Below are 18,454 nucleotides of genomic sequence, written 5' to 3'. Positions count from 1 at the left end.
GTGCTGGATCTTTCAGTCAGGGTGGTGGTGACCACTGTGACCAGAACATTGCAAAATAGGAGAGTTTTGGATTGTCTGAGTAATGGATTAGACGAACAACGTGTAGAGCGTTGCAGTCCTAACTCTTAAATTCTACTTTCCTTTGTTAATCTGCCTAATCCTCTGCTTGTTCCTCTTAGCTTTCACTGGTGATTTTAAAATTCAGACATGCTGGGAGGATCTCTGTTGCTTTTTGTATGTTAGCTATCTTGGCAATATATGGGTGGAAAGCATTATATTTTTTCTGATTCTTTTTTACAAGTATAGAAGAAACATGTAGAATCTAACGGTAAATGATGTCTTACAAATGCTAAAGCCCATCAGTCAGTACCTGGGTCCATTCTGGGGAGTTACGGCTCTTCCACTGAATGGAAGGCAGAGTGGTTCTTAATGCAGCTTTTGGAAATCAGTTGGCTCAGACCATCTGTCATGAGAGAAATATAAAGACATATGAATTAAATCTTATGTTTGAGGATTTAAGCTAGTACAACTTGCTTGCCTGCTAGGTTCTGGACTCAGATTAAAATGTCAGTAAAATATCAAATTATTAAGCATGTCATTTGGAAAATAAGGAATTTATGAAACTGTATTAACTTGTGGAGGAAGGCTGTTCTAACCACAAAAAAAAAACAGTTTAGATCCAAAGTAGTCTAAAAAGTCAACATAAGCACAAGCTAAAAATAAGTGTTGAAATTAGAACTCTTGAATACTTAAGAGAGTCTGCACTGAGCAGACAGATATCTCACTTTTGAGTCAGGAAACAGAAATGAGGTTGTGTACTTGCTGGTACCACCTCAATTCCTGTCATCTGCCTCTGGGACTCTGAGGACTATGTAGGTTTGCTAATCTCAAACTAAGGCTATTTACTGGCAGTGCCCACTTGCTGGTATTTCATAGGTTTTTCATTTTTAAATACAGCGGAACATTTCCACTGAAGTTTGGATGCTTTCTGCTGTTTAGGGGATCTGGTCCTTGTGCTGTCTCAGAGTACAAACTCTGACCTAATTTCTAGTGTATGAAATGCTGTGATTCTTGTGTTTATATAATCCTTGTTTTAATTAACAGTTCATTATCTCTTTTTTTTTTTTTTTTTTCTTTTCACCTTACATTTAGGAGGTAGGCAGAAAAGTGTCTCTGACACTTTATTTTTAAATTATTTGTGTTAAATTCCAGAGGAAAGAAAGAATGTGATAAATGAATTATCAGAGATGAGGAAACAGCTTCGCAGTGAAGAGAGGCGACTGCAGGAACAGTTGCTAAATGTGGCCAGTGATGATGATGTACCCATTACACGGTAAGAATTTACGCTTCAGTTTTAGAAGCTAGATTTTTGTACAGGAGCTCAGGGCTACTGTGTATTAGTAGCTAGTTTGCTAATACACGAGAGTAAAATGAAAATACAAAGATAGAAGTTGTATCTAAAATTTTCTTATTTTTTTTCTATTGTGCACAGGGTTTTTTGCAGAATCTTAAAGTTTAGTGTAAGAATGTCTGTACTGGTAAGATTGGAAGTTGCAATACTCTGTCTTGGAGAGTCGTCCAAACCAGATGTCTCATCACCTTTTTTCCTAGAGCATAATTTGTGCCTGTAAAGTACAGTACTACTGGTGACGAATGTGCTTATGAGTAGCATAGTGTTGTGGTAGTACTGTCTTTCTTACTGAAAATCATACCCTTTTTATTTCAAAAACTTGGTTTATTTCCAAAATGCATTAGTTAATCATACCAATTAGTTGGAAAAGACTCATCAGATCATCAGTCTTAGTTCCACTCCATGAAGTGTGAGGGGTTTTTTTGATTTTTAAGTACATTATCCCTTTTTGTATCACAATATGCAGTGTCATTATTTTCAAACTTATTTTCCTGTTTTGATAGCTTTTATTTAAGGGTAAAAGATGTGAGCTTTATCAATATTTCCATCCAACTCATTAACATTACAGTGTTAAATTATATTCTGCTTGTTCTTTTCAAGCGGGAGGAGAGAGAAGAATCCAAAGGACATATTTGAGATGGCCAGGCTTCGTCTGCAGGCTCCAGTAAGGCGACCTTCATCAAAGGAGGCACAAGATCCTGTGAATATACAGAACATCTGGGAATTTAATGAACTTAAATACAAAGGCAGGTAGATCTTGTTATTGATGAAGAAATGTAATGAATCATCTGCTCTTTTTCTCCATCTTCCACACCACACAGGATTTAAAGGCAAAAATAAAAATCAGCCTCTTCACAGCTACTGCCCATGGAACATACTCTGTGGACAGCATTTTGTATGTGTGTGTATCTCTCTGTGTGGCCTTGTCTACAAGTGCACACAATTCACGGCATTGTAATGCTGAGTTATCACTCAGAGCACTCACCTGGCTTCCAGTCCTTGCTACTTCTTAAACTTCTGATGCATTTGATATCATGATGTTACTGAAAGTAGAGTGAATTTGATTTATTTTTTTTTTTAATGAACAAAATATGATTCTGTATAACTTTCTGTTTCTCCTTTACCAGAAAATATATTTTTTAACATAGTAAAATTGTAAAATCATTGCTAAAGTGGCTCATCCTCTTGGCCATTGTCACCATTTTTTAAAATATTTTTATGACATTTTATCTGTAGCCAGTACTTTAAAAATGTTTTTCTGGAAAGTTGGTTTAGGGAAAAATTTAAGTTGCATATCTTTGCTCTAGATTTTGAAACACGAATGGGCTTGAGGCACATGTATCCTGATCCTCCAAAAGATGACCAGACTTTAGAGATTCAACAGCAGGCACTATTGAGGGAGCAGCAGAAGAAACTTGACAGAATGAGAATGAGGAGAGAAACAGAAGGTAAGGAATGAACAATCCAAAATAATTTTAATGATTTTCGTTCATTTGTTTTGTATTTTATAAGAATTTAGAACCACCAGCTCTAGTTCTACTTTTTTCAAGTTCAGTGTCGGCACTGCAGTACAAAACAGTAAAACACTGGAATTCTGAAATTCTGTCATAATGTAAAGCATAGAAATAATGAATGCCTTTTGTTTATTTTTATTTTTTTAATTACTGTGGCTGTTTCTCTTTGTTTCCCTGAAAATAATTAATTTAACTAGTGCATCATACTTCAGAGAAATACAAAAGAAAAGTAGCTTGGTTACTGTTTCTAAAAGAAATCTACAGAGCAGTGAAACTCTTGTGATGAAAGTGTTAGCAGTTAAGATTCTTGTGGGATTTCTTCAGTTCTCACTGAGGAAGTAGATGGCTTTGAACTGTGAATTGTTTAAAATGCAGCCAGTGTCTCTTCACGTTGGTCTCCTTTCAATGGATTAAATTTCCTTTATTTCCATAGTCTTGGGATGACTATTTCAAAGTTTCAGAAATCTGTATCCATAAGCAGGGTTTGCTTTAGAAACCACATGTAAGATGTCATAACTAGTTTGAGGTTCCAGAATGAAAATGTTGCTTGTATCGCTTAGTAGAGATCATACTAATATAATAAAATATTAACATCCTAGCATAGTCAAATATTTTGGCTGCATATTGCAGAGGCAGTGAAAAGTAAATGTAATGCCCCTTTTTTGCATGCTGCACTTAATTCCAAATGCAATGTTCATTCAGATATCTTTTATGAACAGTCATAAAAGAGCAGTATCTCAGGTTATTTGAGATGTTGTTTTAAAAATATCATGAGAGTTGCTTCAACCTTTCCAAAAGTTACAGTTGCAACTATATAAATCAACTCAGTTTTGAGTGCAAGACACAAATTTCTCAGAAAAGGGTTTGTCTCTGTAATTCAGACTGCCCTCACTAAATTTTTGAAGAGAAAGTAACTTTATTTCTGTGGTGGCTTAGCCTTGCCTAGCAAGCCCCTGCAGCCCCTCCTCTTGCCGCAGGCATCCCAGTACAATTTCAGATTGCTGCTTGCACTTTTTGTAGCCTTACGGGTGAGGTGGAAGTTTGGCATAAAAAGCCCCAAATGAAAGGGAAACGGTTACTCCTGTCCATACTGCTTTAGAAAAACAGAATGCCTCTTTTTATCACTGGTTGTGCTTTGAAGCTTGTTTGTGTTACCTGTTAATAGGCCGATACGTGAGTAAGGTTAACAAAACTGATACCAAGATATGAAGGGTGACAGTTACTTGCCGGGGTGTTTAGTTTGGTGCCTTGGTGAGCGTTGAAGATGATTCTTATTCCATCTTGGACAGATGTGCTGGTGTTCAAACAGTGTGTCCAATATTGTTGATGGATAACATAACGTCACGGTTGCAAATAAGCATATCTATACCACTTTCTGTGTTAATTACAAGCTCCTGAACATCATTTAATGTCCAAATGGAAAGCATAGGATTCTATGTAGTCTTTCCCTTTGTGAGATTGACTGAAATGCTGAAAAATAATTCTAGCTTCCACTGAGATGTGGGGGGGATTTGGTTTTGGTTTTCTGCCATTAAAATATTTTTCAGTAGGCCGGTCTGAGAAGACTTTAATTTAACGTGGTCTGGAGAGGAACCTCTACCAGCTAGAAAGTAAATTTGTCTTTGTCATTAATTTTAAGGACAAGCGGTCATTTTAGATATATGCTAAAGCTGAATGGATAGTGCAGGCTTACATGGTGACAATCTAAAGAGGTATTTCCTTGGACAATCCAGATGAGTCGGTAGAGGAGCAGCTGGTTTTTAAAACAGTTTTCCACTGATGCTTATAGAGGATCCTTGAGCAGCTTTTCCTCTCTCTTTTGCTCTCCTATTGCTTTACTACATCACTGAACTTTATAGTCTGTTGCTGTGTACTGAGCAAGAGAATTAATTAGTTGCCATGTATCTCTGTTTCCAGTTTATTTCCCTCAGAGACAAGTTCATCATCTTCCCCTCACTGAAAATAGATGAGTAGTTTTATTGTCTGATTTAAGGCAGAAAGAAAGATTGAATTAAAGCAGTATGTATTTTTGTACTGTGGGCAAAATGTTGTATTACAGGCTGTAGTAGCAAAGGCTGACCTGTTTTCCCACACTATATGTAAGTGTTCTTTACCTTACATGCTTTATATACTGTTTTCCCTCTGATAGGCTTTTTCTTTCTTTTTTTTTCTTTTTTCTTTTGTTTTATTCTTTATGTAAAAGAGAAATATGTGGACAATAGTGGAACTATAACCTGAGGAATGAATGCTTGTTTAAATGTCCCAAATTTTTAAAATGCTTGCTGTGTCCCTATAAATGAGGCAGTCTCCTGCAGACTTCTGGGCGATTATTATTTTGGGGGATAGGATGGAAAGGAGCAGGAGCAGGTTTGATGTTGCGCTGCAGTGCTGGGCTCTGCTTGGCTGGAGTAGCATATTGGGAGTGAGCTGGTTGTCAGTCCAGGAGGAGTGACAGCCCGTGTCCTGTGGGTTTGGATGAAGGTCAGACAGAAGGTGTGCTACGTGCTGAGTAAGTTTGCTAGACGAGAGGTGCAAGAAATAAACCCGATCTTATTAAATATTTTATTTGAAGACTTAAACCAAATGCAGAGTGACTTCAGTTTTGCTGCTTTGCATTTGCACCGTGCATGAGGTCATCGTTAGATTAACTTTCAGGATGGTTCTCTGTCTTCTCCAGAGTTGAGGTTTTTATCCTTAAGCGAGTCCCCTGTGAAATGATTGCTGTCTTGTTCAACCTCTCTTTGTAAGCTGCAAATGTGGTGTGCTCAGCATGTTGCACCCCTGGGGCTTTCTGCAGTCTCCTGCTTCTGGCACCCTGACAGAAGGCAAAAGAACTGATTTCATCTGACAGAGTTCATTGTGACGTTGGTATCCTTGCTAGTCAGATTGGTTGCTGAGATGTCCCACCTAGGGGAGAACATCAGTACTCTTGAGTTCTGTTGATACAAATACAACTGTTTAGCTACACAAACATGCCTATTCCTGGCAAGCAGATGTCTGGAATACAGAGTCAGTATTTCTTGAGTATCCATGAGTTTTAACTACAAAACTATTGTAAAACTGTTTAGCTTCGCTACGAATAAATGAGACTTCTGACTCCCTTGCATTCAAATGTTTTAAAAATATTCATTACAATCCGTGTAAATTTATAGTAGTAATGCACAGTGGTCTTCATTTTTGTAATAATATGCTGATCAAACTTTTACTATGTTTTAGTATTAACTGGTTTTATGTCAATGTTATTGTTTTGTCTCTTGTCTGTGTGGCTTTTGTTGATCAAGACGATTCTGCTCCTGGCAGTAATCCACAAACGATGGGACTGGTAAGAATAAACCAGATTTTTTATTTTATTACTTTTGCCTTTTTCAAGTGTGAGAAATACTGTGTTTTTCACAGATTTGGAGAAAGGAATTACACTTAAGTAACAAGACAGCAAGCTTATTTACTACTCTTGCTTGTCAATACAATGAGTAACAACTTCCTTAAACTTGATGTACAAGTTGTTTATCTTTGTATATAGAGACAGTTTGATTCTTTAACTCTCTTCTTTTCATATTCATCGGTACTTATGTTATATTGCTGTGATGTTAGATTGCTGCTGGGGGTGGGAATTAGTAGAAAAAGCCAAGCCAGAAGCAGTTGCTCTGAATTCACGTGGCTTAAGTGATGCACATGGCAGTCAATAATTAGACCTGTTATCTCAAATGGGATGTTTATTTTCTGACTTGGTGAAAAGAGTGAAATAAAGTGCCATCAAAATGGAATTCCACACTAACTCAAACTACACAATAACAGAGTTCAACTGTGTCTCATGGGAGTGTGAAACCATACAAAATGGAAGACTGTGCAAAAGCAAATCCATTAGCCTCAAGCACAGTACTGTAACTACATGCAGAAGTGAAACATTTTTAATTAAAAAAAAAACCCCACACCATAACACATTTTATAGTTACAATTTATTGCCTGAAATTCTTCTTCAGAGCAATGCTTTGCAGTTAAAAAAATGTGTTTTCTCTTGTTCTGTTTCCTCTGCTAGTTTCTACTGCTTTGATTTCAGAGTGGTTTTCATCACAAATTATTGCGTAGTAGAATTTCTGTAACAAATGATTGCAGCTATGCAATGAACCAGAAGTATTACTCTTGGTGCTTGTTATTACTATGAAGAAAGTTGTTATTTTAATGCTTTAATATAAAATATTGTATGTGGTGAGATAACTGAAACATAAGGAACCATTCTTCATTTGATCAATTACTTTGTACAAACCTCGGGTGCAAAGCTCGCTTCTAGCACAACTGTTCTGCAACTGAGGCGGAGTGACGAGGACGTATTTCTTGGTGGAAATGTCTGTGTTACACAAATCACCGCAACAGTTGCCTTGTGTAGGCAATTTCAGCAAATGGGATTACCACAGGAAAGGCAAAAAACCCCTAATGCTTAACAAGAACATGATTTATTTAAAAATGTATAGGGTTTTTTTATAGCCATCAAGTAAGGAATAGTACAGAAGACTGTAAAGCTGCTGTTTGCTTTGCAGAAGTCTGGCGGTTAATTGACATTAATTAGAATTTGTCCCAAGAAAGATATTGAGGCATCTGAATTTGCATGTCTTTTGTTTCACTTCTCTAGTTCAGGAACGAATCTGATGAATTCTTGAAAAATTCACTGTTGGAGTCAGATAGCGCTTTTATCGGTGAGTTTATACCTCCCCTTAACCGTGTTATAAGTGTACAAACATGTCATTTAATCTAATGATGTGTCTCTAAAATGATTATTCCTGTTCTAAAAGTTGCAGTGGCTGTATCTATGGCGATTGTTTTCAAGTATTAGGAAACTATTCCTCCACATTAAAAGGCAAATCTCTGTGGAATTGTACCGCAGTAAATCTGTGTGGGTCACACCTGAGATTAATGATGCTGCTCATTTGCCTTATACCACTTCACAGCTTTTCCTGAGGAAGCATCTTTCTGTGCTCACTATGATCTGACTGGGATAGTAGCCTTGTCAGGGAGCTTTTTTTGACATCTTCCCAGCTTCGGATAAGGAAAAGCTAATATTTGTTCAGAAAATGTGTTACAGTGGTAGAATAAGGATTGCTCTTCTGTTGTTCCGCAGCAAGTAAAATAATTTATTTAGCAGTCACAGCTTACAGTTATGAGCTGTCCATAATGAAATATAAAAGTGTTGGGCAGCCCGTGCTTCTTTCCATTTTTGTTCTTTTGTTTCACAAGTATGCTCAATTTTAAGTACGATTATATGGGTATAAAATAGTGATTCATTCTAAATTACTCACTTTTCTGCTGTTCACACATTACTTCATTTCGTAGAACTTGTAACACTGTACTTGTAAACATCGTTACTTTTTAATCATCTGAAATAGATGGGTTTTAGTTTCCTTAAGATTTTGTAGAGAAGACACTGTCTCACATCCTATGTCTCTTTATTCAACCTGTATATGCATGTCTGTAGAAGTGCTGGTTTAGATGTGTTTTGTTTCCAGTCACTGGAGATAATAAGGCTGGAACTTATCTACTCTTCTTTTTTTTTAAAAAAAGCAACCAACTATATGTTATATTCCATTAGTAGACATTACAGTACCTGAAATTCTCTTCAATCATCTGTGGGAAATCATCTTACAAGGTTTTACTCTTTGCTGTAGGGGAGATGCAGTAGATTCCTGCTTTTTGATGAAACTGGATATGTTTCTGTGTACTGATGATTGTTATCTCTGGCATTGGTCAAAAGCAGAATGTTTCATCTGAAATGTGTTCAAGCTTGTTCTGTTCCTGTGCAAGTCCTGGAGCACCCACGGGTCAGAACCTGGCGTCGGGGGGGGCAGAGGACGGGGCTTCCGGGCTTGCTCCGTGCACTCGGTGCTCTCTGTAGTCAGCAATCTGTTCTTCAGGTTAGGAAATACTAGTTATTAGTTACATCACAGATGAGGAAAGGATGCTTCAGGGGAGGGTCCATCAGTCTAGGAGCTGGGCAAATACCCCGTCTCTGACAGTAGCCAGGATAGCTGGGGGGGGGGGGGGGGGAATATAGGGTGGAGGGGCAGACGTGCACCAGGGCACTGGGCCAGCCTCCACTGACGTGTAGCTCAGAGGCTTCCTGAGCCAAATGCTGTGTGTTTGCACTTCCCAAGTCTTGCTAAGGTGGGTCTTTAATGGGTTGTCTTTCATGGATCAGAATCAGCGTTTTTAAAATCCCTCTAATTGTTTACCATCAGCAGTGTTGTGTGGATAAATTCCCATGCTATGCCGCCTTCTCCTTTCATCTGCCCTGAATCTGCCACCTGTGTAGTCGGGTGCTTCTTGGCTTTATTCACCACTTTCACAGAGTTCATGGTATTTATGATCCTCTCCCCTATGTCCTCCTTTTCCCCATCCAGCTGATTCTTGCAGCTTAGTGAGGTGATGGAGTAGACTGATGACACTACTCACCCCTCTCCCATTTCCTGCCCCCCCAGTCATTTATAAATGTGGTGAAAAGCACATTCCCCAATGCTGAGCTGTAGGCACCAACCAAAACTTTGTTACCCTTTGCACCGTTTGGGCTTTATAAATAGCGATTAAAATTCTGAATATAAACCTGCTGACTTCCACCCCTGAAATGAAAAATAAAAAGTCTCATTATCCGTTGGCTGCCTTCTCTGTGAATGGTGCTGCTCACATTGTCTGAGGGTCTTTTGTGAAATACTTGTGGTGTATTTTAACAATGTTTTTCATTTTCTGAGAAGAGCAGAACACTACCCGCTGTTTCATGATTTTTTTTTTTTTTTTTTTTTCTTGACATAGGTTTAAAATGAAACTCAATTTTCTAACCCATGTCACCATTACAAATGAATTTGTCTTTATCTCCTAGGGCTCAGAAATTTGAGGCAGTTAGGAATAAAGAGATTTATCATTTTCTTTTTCCCTTTTTTTGCCTCAGTTGAAACCCTAGAATTCATTAGTGTTAATGCAGCGATTTGAAAGCACATTTGTGTGGCAGTACCTGAATGATAGATGCTTAAAGGAGCACGTAGCATCTTACACCGAGGAAACACTAAAGATACAAATAAATTCTTTAGCCTGTACTTTGTTTCTGTTGTGATAAATTCACATGATTCAACAATTTTTTTATTCTGAGTAATAGCACTATTTTGAATATAATGAAGTTCAACTGATCTTGTTATTAGAATTCTGGTAAGTGGATTATTAGTCATATACGTTTCAAAATTATGCTTTGATTTTTTTTTTTTTTGTTTTGTTTTTTTTTGTTTGTTTAACACTTGAAATGTGTGATGGAAGCATAAGTACCTTTGGTGAAACTTGGGTAAGCAAAATAGGAGAGAGGAATAAAATTTTTATTTCTAGGAAAAAACAAGTGGTAATATGAAAGAATTTTTTAAAATATCTGTCAATGTTTCTCTGAACTTCCTTGCTATCAATTAAATTTATTTTTCAATCCAAATTATTTCAATTTTCAACCAAAATAATTGTTTGTTACTTCAGAAGTTTCATTTGAAGATCTTCAAAACTTGTGAATAATATAAAATATTGCATTAAAATTTTATTTTCAAATTGTTAGGAAATTAAAAACCCGTTCTTTCCACAGTTGTGGTTTATTTTTAATGTCACAGTATGTCATTTCAGACAACTGCTGCAGAAGTGTTCAGTACTCTGTGTGTGTGTGTGTATATGTTTACACACATATATCTTTTTTTTTTTTTTTTAATGTAATGCGTCATACTAGACTAAGAGCCCTTCCAAAAGGTGAGTTCATTGCCACAGAGAGTAACTGGTGGCAGTGGATTCCGTACTGGTTTTGTTAGGCAGAGTCCTTTCCTCTTCTGGGAGGCTGTTCCTGGAGGTGCTAGAGGGACTGAACTAGAAAACAGAGCCCACTGTCTGCACCAAGCACTGGCGGGGCCATGAACCAGCCCCCAGGCAGTGGTTACTGGTCCTGGAGAGAAAAAAAGTATCTGTTTGAAACTCTTTACCTTTGAAGTAGTTTCCAGAATCGGCAAAGGAAGGGGAAGTAAGCCGAGTGTCAAGCAGAGGCATCACCTCAGGGTTCATTTCTGTTACACAAATAGATGAAACTCATCCCAGTGTAATGTGATAGAGGTATGATCAAAAATTTATTTAGTTATTTTTGAACAAATTCTAACACTTTATTACTTGAAAAGACTAAGATATGACTAAGGATATGTGATTAAGATATTGTGGTAACGTATTCCATGGAACAACATCATTCCATGTAACGTTTCTATATATTTCATGTAACATGTTTACATACATAACCTATTACATGATTGTATCTTTTCATGTCTCCAATTTGCTTAGTGTTCTCTCTGTCAAGCAGAGATACCGGACTCATTTGAGTGCTCATTTTCTTTAAAGGTCTAGGAATAAACAAGATATGGTGAACTAAGGTAGGCGGTGGACTTGCAGGATGTGGAATGGCTTATTCTCTACACGAGGGAGATCTCAGTACCTACCTCAAGATATTCCTTGCCTTTTCTCGAAGTTGATCACTCGCTGCTGTGGTCCTTTGTTCTTTTGTCTGCTTCTGCCTTGTCCCTGGCTTCGTGCAGGATGTCCTAATAAATACATTCCTTTGATTCCCGTGATTAAATCATATCCAATACATTGGCTCATTTCAAAACATGAACAGGTCTGAACACTGTCTGGTCTTGTGATTACTTTGCAAATGATTTCACCTGTTTTTCCAGGTGCCAATGGGGAAACATTTCCTGCCTTAGGAGAAGTTAATTTCTCACCACAGCTTCTACCTTCTGCGAGGGAGAGAAGACGAATAAAGCAGAATGCTTTGGAGCGTGCTGTATGTATGACAACTGGGTTGGCTTAAATGTGAAGGTGGACCACAGGTCTTATGTCAGACAGTTCCCGTGGTTCCTTGGGGGTTAGGTGATGTGGATACTGAGAGTGTACATGTGTAGCTGTTGGCCCTTTTAAAGAGGATGCTGTGTAACTGAAAAACTTGTGCATTTTTGTGTTTTCTGCAGGAGGACGCTCCACCGTTCCCGTCACCACTGCTGCAGCCTGACAGCTTTTCTTTGCACTCGAGCTTCAGCCTTGACGTTGATCAGTTGAAAGGCAGAAATGAAGAACGATTGCACAGACTGACTGAGCTCCAGCAAAAATCTCCATATTTAGGTATGCTCTGATGCAGTGAATACCAAGTAATTATAATAATTAAAGGAACAAATACTAATATGCTGCCTATAGTCGAACAGTGAGAAACTGGCTCAAACGTAGGGATTATTTAGAGAGCTCTGTACCTCGTGCAAGAGGCTCCTCAGCAAACTTCAGCACAGCTCATTAGAGTAAGTTTAGAGGAGGGTAGTGGGAAAAGGCGCCGTGATGCCCGTCGGATCAGCCACTCACCCCTGTCTGTACCACTTGCAGTGTTGCAGTGTGTCACTGCTAGCAGTCGGGCGTGGATATCCAGCCGCGTGGCTGAAGCGTTAGTGGGAAGCGATGCAACTCGCGGCTGATGAATGTTGAGGGGGTGCCTGTGTGAGTTTCTTCCCAGGCATCAGAAGCCTGCGGTCCAAGCAGCGTGAAGATAAGCCAGAAAATTGTGTATGAAGTAGTACGTCAATTTCTAGTTAATTTGGATTTTCTGTGGGTTTGTTAACATAAAGGATCATTCAGCATTGGAGGTTGATACTGATACCTCTTTCAGTATACGCGCACTTGAGTTTATTATGGGTGGTTTGTGACCATAAAATGCATCAGATTCTGGGAGTTCTCTCAGAGCTTCTCCACAGGCTGACTGCCCGGTACAGATCCCATTTGTGTGTGAGGTAGCAATTATGGCAACCATTAGTGGCCTTTGATTTCTCACATGGATTATGACCCAGTTTGATACACTCTGTGCTAACGATTCTTTCATACGAGTCTGAAGTCTCCCTTTTTTTAGGAGGCAGTTGCTATGCTGTCTAGGCAATTACAGTATCAGTATCCTTTTTATAAACTTAATGAGAGTACAGATGCTAACAAGTTTTTTCTGATTCTGTTGCCATGGGTACTCTTACAAGCACTTCCTCCTTTTTTTATGTTTGATTTAACTATCTCGCTGTGATTTTTTTTTTTTTTTTTTTTTTGTCACTAAAAAAACCCTAAACCCATTCGTATTGATTTCTTATGCTTTACTAATTTTATTCCACTTAAGCATTTTTGCTACGTGAACTTCTTTTACTTCTATGCCCTTTTTCCATCTCACTTTTTATAATTTCACCTCAGATCATGTGAACCACACTTTTTATTTTGTTTGCCTTCTGTTCATCATGGTCTCCAGAGCTTCAGCCTTTAGGTATATATAATTTTTATCTTTGCACGTGCAGATGTGTATATATATATATATATATATATATATTTATGTATCTGTCTGTAGCTCATTCTTTGGAACACGTGGGGACCATCACTCACCCTTAGCCTCTTAGAAATGTAACAAGAGCTCCTTTTGCTCAGCTGTGGTTGTTAGGGCTGCACTGCTGCCTCTACTCCTGTTCCCAAATTGTATTCACTGACATTACAAAAAAAAAAAAAAAAAAAGAGTGAAGCTGAGTAGTTTTATTCCTTTTCTCTAGAAGTTTGAGAGAACCCTTGTGGCATCCTCTTGCTTTCCTCACAGATAGGACTGTTAATTGTCTTCCACCCTCAGGGACACTGCTGAGAGAAAACAACTCTGCCAGACATATAACTGAGGAACTCTAACTGCTTATCTGCCCCTCAGATGACTGGGAGACGGCAATTTACAGGCTCTGATAAATTCTAAGAGCTGACCCTGGCGCAGTAAGGCAGCTCTGTTCACAGCAGTTCACTTTGCTGATGTGGGAATCCTAAAGCCACCCTAGAACTGTTTTCTTAATGGGAAAATTAGTGCACATTGGAGCCAGGCCTCCTCTTCTGATTTCACCCATCCAAAAAAACCAGTCCCATCAGCATAGTCTCGGTGAGTACTTTGGGCAATGAAGGCTCTGCAAGCCGGCAGCTACTTTCTTTAGCAGGCAACGAAGGTATGTAAACAAGAGCAGACTCAGGTCCAGAAGAGAGAATTCTCACAGCTTTAAGTGTATCAGCTACGTGGTTGAGACCCTGCTTATGTGTCAGAGAAATTGCCTAAATTGCTTGAGACTTTTTAAGCATTCCTCTGTGCCTTTAAGTAAAGGAATGCTGGAGCCCGGGATGATCCACAGTGGGCAGCAGCACTGACTCCTTGGAAGTGCAGGCTGACAGAACACCGACTCCGATACCCACTCCAGGGTTCTGAAGGAGTTTGTTCCCCTCTAGGGGCAGGGTGGGCTGCAGTCAGTGTTTAGGAGAAATCCAGACACCACTCAGTTTCTAAATCAGCATTTCACGAGAGAGGTCTGCTTATCCCCCAGCCTCCAGATACAACCTGTGAATTGTCGAGTGGCAACCCCACAGAAAATTCTTTCTATGCGGCCAAACGAAGAACAGCTTTTTTTTACGGAGTATACGAAGTGCTGAAATTCATGACGAAGCAAGTTTTGTGCTGTAGTTGATCTGTTGTGCTTTCTAAAAGTAGCACCAAGGGTCTGATGTAGTGATGGGAACTCTGATCTTCTCTGACAACGTAGTTGTTCTAACCTCTGACTGCTGGAGGATCTAATGGCTTTGTCTTTGAAGGCCGCCTAGCCCGAAAGCCCGGTTGGTTTGTTGCTAAACAAATACAGTACCTTATTGTTTCTGAACATCATCTCAAAAAAGTAGCAAAGAGAAAACTAATTTTCTTCAGGTATTATTTTTCCCGCCGGGTACTGTTGTTAACCCCACCATAACTTACGTATGTAAAAATTGTGGATTCCAACCAAGAGGAGAGTTCATCTGACCCAGGATTTAGGAGGCAAAGAGGTTCCCTCTGTTGGCTTTAAACCCTGCCTCAAGCAAAGGAGGTGACAGGCCCTAGAGAGAGGGAGGTCTGTTTACACTTTTGATGTTACAGAGGAGTTTTGTTTTAAGCAGAGGTGGCTTGGAGGATGATCAGATCACTGTATGATGTGACAGAACTAGTAAATTCACTGCCAAGTTCTTAAAGTATTTGGCATTTTATTTTAGAACCTGCATCCCACCTTAGGCTCTGAGAGAAAAACTGAGCCTTCGTGCCCCAAAGTATATGGGACTGTGCCGTTTCTGTCCTTCCCTCCACATCTACACACCTGGCAGCTGCTTCTGCAGGACTTGGGGTCTCACACCCATGCTTAGACCACCAACTTTCAAATTTTAATGAGAAGTTTCAGAGAAGCTTTGGGTTAAAACCAGATTTTAAAACACCATCATTATTTTCCAGAATAAAAAACCTGTTGTCTAGAAAAATACTCCAAATACTTGAATTACGTAATACTTACAAATCACTTAACTGAAATATTACATCACTGAAGATACAATTCTGTTACATTTAATGGAATTTGTATGTTTCTGCAAAGAATTAGTGTTTTTTTCCTAATCCAGGGTCTTGAATTTCGTTTTTCTGCCCAGCTTAAAAAAAAAAAAAAAACAGACCAGAAACCTCCTCATTTATGTGATTCTGCTTTCAAGAGGAAAACATTGCAATTATAGGTGTGGGGGTTTTGCATTATTTTTTGGTTTATACATGTGAAAATGCAGTGTTGTGAATCCATGTCCTAGTTTCAGCTGAGATGATAATTTTATTTTAGTAGCTGTTATTGGATTTACAGTAGGGTGATGGTTTGAGCTCAGAGGGTAACCGAGTGCCACGCAGCTGCTCATTCCCTGCTTCCCCCTCAGGACTGGGAAGGAGAAAATAAAAGGCTCGGGAATCAAGATAAGGACAGGGAAGTGTAGCTCACCCATTCCGGTCACAGGCAAAAGGCGGAGTCGCTAGGGGAAGAAAAAAAGAGCATAAATTTAATTCAGACACCAACACCACTTAACAGACAGAGTAGGACAGTGAGAAGTGTTGTTACCGCATCTTGAAAACACCTTCCCCCCCCCCCCCCCCCCCTTCCTCCCAGGCTCAGCTTTGATCACGGTTTCTCTGCCTCCTCCCCCCCAGCGGGGCAGGGGATGGGGGGTGCAGGCGGTGCTGCCGCTTCTTCCCCCTCAGCGGGAGGACTCCTCGCATTCGCCCCGGCTCCGCCTGGCTCCCCTCTCACCGCAGACCGTCCTCTCTGACCTCCCCCCGGCGTGAGCCCTTCCCAGGGGCCGCAGCCGGTCCCAAGCTGCTCCGCCGTGGGTCCCCCCCCCCGGGTGTTGCCGCCTTCCCCGTGCCGAACTCCAACGGCGGGGGGGCTTCTTCCCTCAGAGTCCCGGCCTCCTTTGGGCAGAGACACCTGCTCTGCTGGGGGCTCCTCCACAGGCCACAGCTCGGCCTCTGCTCCCCTGGTGACCTCCGTGGGTGGCAGGGGATGGGGGGGGCCTGTCCAGGCCCCCTGTTGATCTGGCGGGGGGAGGAGCTGTTGGCATTAGACATCAAAGACTCAGAGTCTGTGGCTGTGGACTCTGAACATCAGAGTTCCTCAGAGCATCAAAAATGTGTGTTAAGCTGAGAGAAATGCAATTTAAAAGCATTGTTTATGCATTTATTGCAGACAAATAAGCCTGTTCAATATAACAAAGTGTTGCGCGGTAAGATGCGATAAAGGGGACGAAAGCTTAACACGTCTCTCTCCTCCCCTCCCAGGTGAGAACGTGTCCTTAGGAGAATCGGCCGACCTCCTGGAGCGCGCTCCCCCCGACACGGGCCGGCGGCCCCGTTCTGTTGACACAGTCGCGACAGAGCCCTGGCTGCGACCGGGGACCTCGGAGACTCCCCGACGATTCGTGGCCGACCGGTCAAGCCCGGGAAAGCTTTCACCCGAAACCACGCTGCCGCGGAGCTGGCACGGCCTCTCCACAGCCCACGGCTGACCCCAGCCCCCCCCCCCCCCCCCCCCCCCCCCCACCAGCCGTGCCTTGGAGCAGCCCAGCGACCGCGCAGCACTACCGCACTTTCCGGGGTCTCCTGTAGCGCTAGTTCCCTTCCGTGTGTCCCTGGTGTGGCGCCGCCTGGGTGATTTAAAGTAGCAATAATAGAGTAACAGAAGCTGCAGCGTAACGGGGAGGGAGAGCAGGGACGGTTTCTGCTATATGACATGGGTGGCAAGAGGAAGAGCTTGGCGGTTTTTGCACTTTTTGTACCAGTTTCAGCCTCAGAGCTGGACTTACCACAAAAAAACAGAGTGTGTGTGTGTGTGTGAATTTGATATTAAATCAGAATTAATTTTTAGCTTTGTTTCTAGCCAACCTTCAAAACTGCGTGGAAATAGAGTAACCCAACAGCAGAGGTGGATTTTAAGCTTTTACCAAAAGAGTAAGTCACTTGGAGAAGGGCATTTGCTTTTCATACAGTGCTGAGCGCTGTTCTGCATGAAAGCTCAGCAGTTTCATGGAAAAATTACTATTAGCAATATATGTTATGTTCCCTAACCTGTTATGTGCTGGAAATACAGATAGTGTTGCATATATTTAATTTATGGTTCTGATTGAAGAGTTAATAAATTATTTTGTTACTAAAAAAGTGAAAGCAGACTTCAGTTTTCCTAATTTATCATTCGCTTCAGCTTACATCGTTCATGAGTCAAACCAGACACTGTTAAGGCTGTCTGCAGAGAAGCAGGAACAACACGTGGGAAAGTCGCTGAATAAAAGCGCAGAGCTTTAGCAGGGATGGGCAGGAAGCAAAATTTTAGGGAGTTCAGGGTAGGACTGGGACTTTCAGTTAAGAATTCTCACCCAGAGGCCAAGAATTGACCAGCAGGGAAAAACAAATCATGAAACCAAACCAATTTCTAGAAATCCCTTTTGACTGAAATGCCACTGTCAAGCTTCTGTCCAGCTGCTCCAAGGCGAGGGCCGGGCCGAGCCACTCGCTGCGGGATGTGCTTCAACAGCGTGGTGGCCTCAGCTGCTCCGTGGGTTTACCGTGTTCCTTCCCAGGGAGGGAGTGCCACGTCTGGCTCATTCTTCCCCCCAGTTCCTGGCTCAGCAGCCAAAAGGCTTCTGCTGTTCAGCAGTTTGGGTGTGACAGCAACGGCCAGTCAGCAAGGCCGGGATCTTACGTAATCCAAGGCGTAAGCGCGTCTAGTACAGGCCTCATGGCTACTGGATTCTGAATTTCCCAGAGGCAGGAATCCCCAAATCATTCAAAGCAGCCAAGATGAAAATGTTTTTAAGGAAGTTACACAGGGCCTCTCGGGCTGGAGCCCACCTTAGGTATTTCATACTTCTGTCACCTGCCAGCCTCCCCCTTGCTCTTGATGCCCGATACCTCCTTCCCCGTCCCTTCACGAACTTTGTGATACATTCACTGTCCTAACTCCAGGCTAGATACAGACCTCACCATCTCTTCTCCCTCACCTAGCGGCCTGTGTAATTTAGTTTTTCTTCATTCCCTGACCTTTAATAAAGTTTTATCCTGCCAATAGAAGCACTAAGTGTTACCCTAAAACGCCAGCCTCCTTTAACTGCACGAATTGACCATCATCGGATTCTG

General features: G+C 40.9%; 1 protein-coding gene across 10 annotated transcripts in view; it reads left to right on the top strand.

Moving 5' to 3' along the window:
• The window catches only part of CSPP1 (centrosome and spindle pole associated protein 1), a 64,940-nt gene extending 47,461 nt beyond the window's left edge, over positions 1-17,479 (top strand). For 9 of the 10 annotated variants that reach the window (XM_042786280.1, XM_042786284.1, XM_042786282.1 and 6 more), the window contains 8 exons: positions 1,213-1,333; positions 2,012-2,157; positions 2,719-2,859; positions 6,207-6,247; positions 7,553-7,616; positions 11,643-11,752; positions 11,937-12,087; positions 16,604-17,479. In XM_042786280.1, coding sequence (XP_042642214.1) covers positions 1,213-1,333; positions 2,012-2,157; positions 2,719-2,859; positions 6,207-6,247; positions 7,553-7,616; positions 11,643-11,752; positions 11,937-12,087; positions 16,604-16,830 — 1,001 coding nt within the window. In that variant the 3' untranslated portion in view covers positions 16,831-17,479. Of the gene's footprint in view, positions 1-1,212; positions 1,334-2,011; positions 2,162-2,718; positions 2,860-6,206; positions 6,248-7,552; positions 7,617-11,642; positions 11,753-11,936; positions 12,088-16,603 lie in introns of those variants that run through there. The other variant, XM_042786283.1, reaches the window with a different exon arrangement.
• Positions 17,480-18,454: the final 975 nt, after the last annotated feature.

Source organism: Tyto alba, unplaced genomic scaffold, assembly GCF_018691265.1.
Source record: "Tyto alba isolate M040663 unplaced genomic scaffold, T.alba_DEE_v4.0 Super-Scaffold_9, whole genome shotgun sequence".
Taxonomy (NCBI): domain Eukaryota; kingdom Metazoa; phylum Chordata; class Aves; order Strigiformes; family Tytonidae; genus Tyto; species Tyto alba.
The sequence above is the reverse complement of the archived record's forward strand: the minus strand, read 5'-3'. Positions and strand labels throughout refer to the sequence as shown.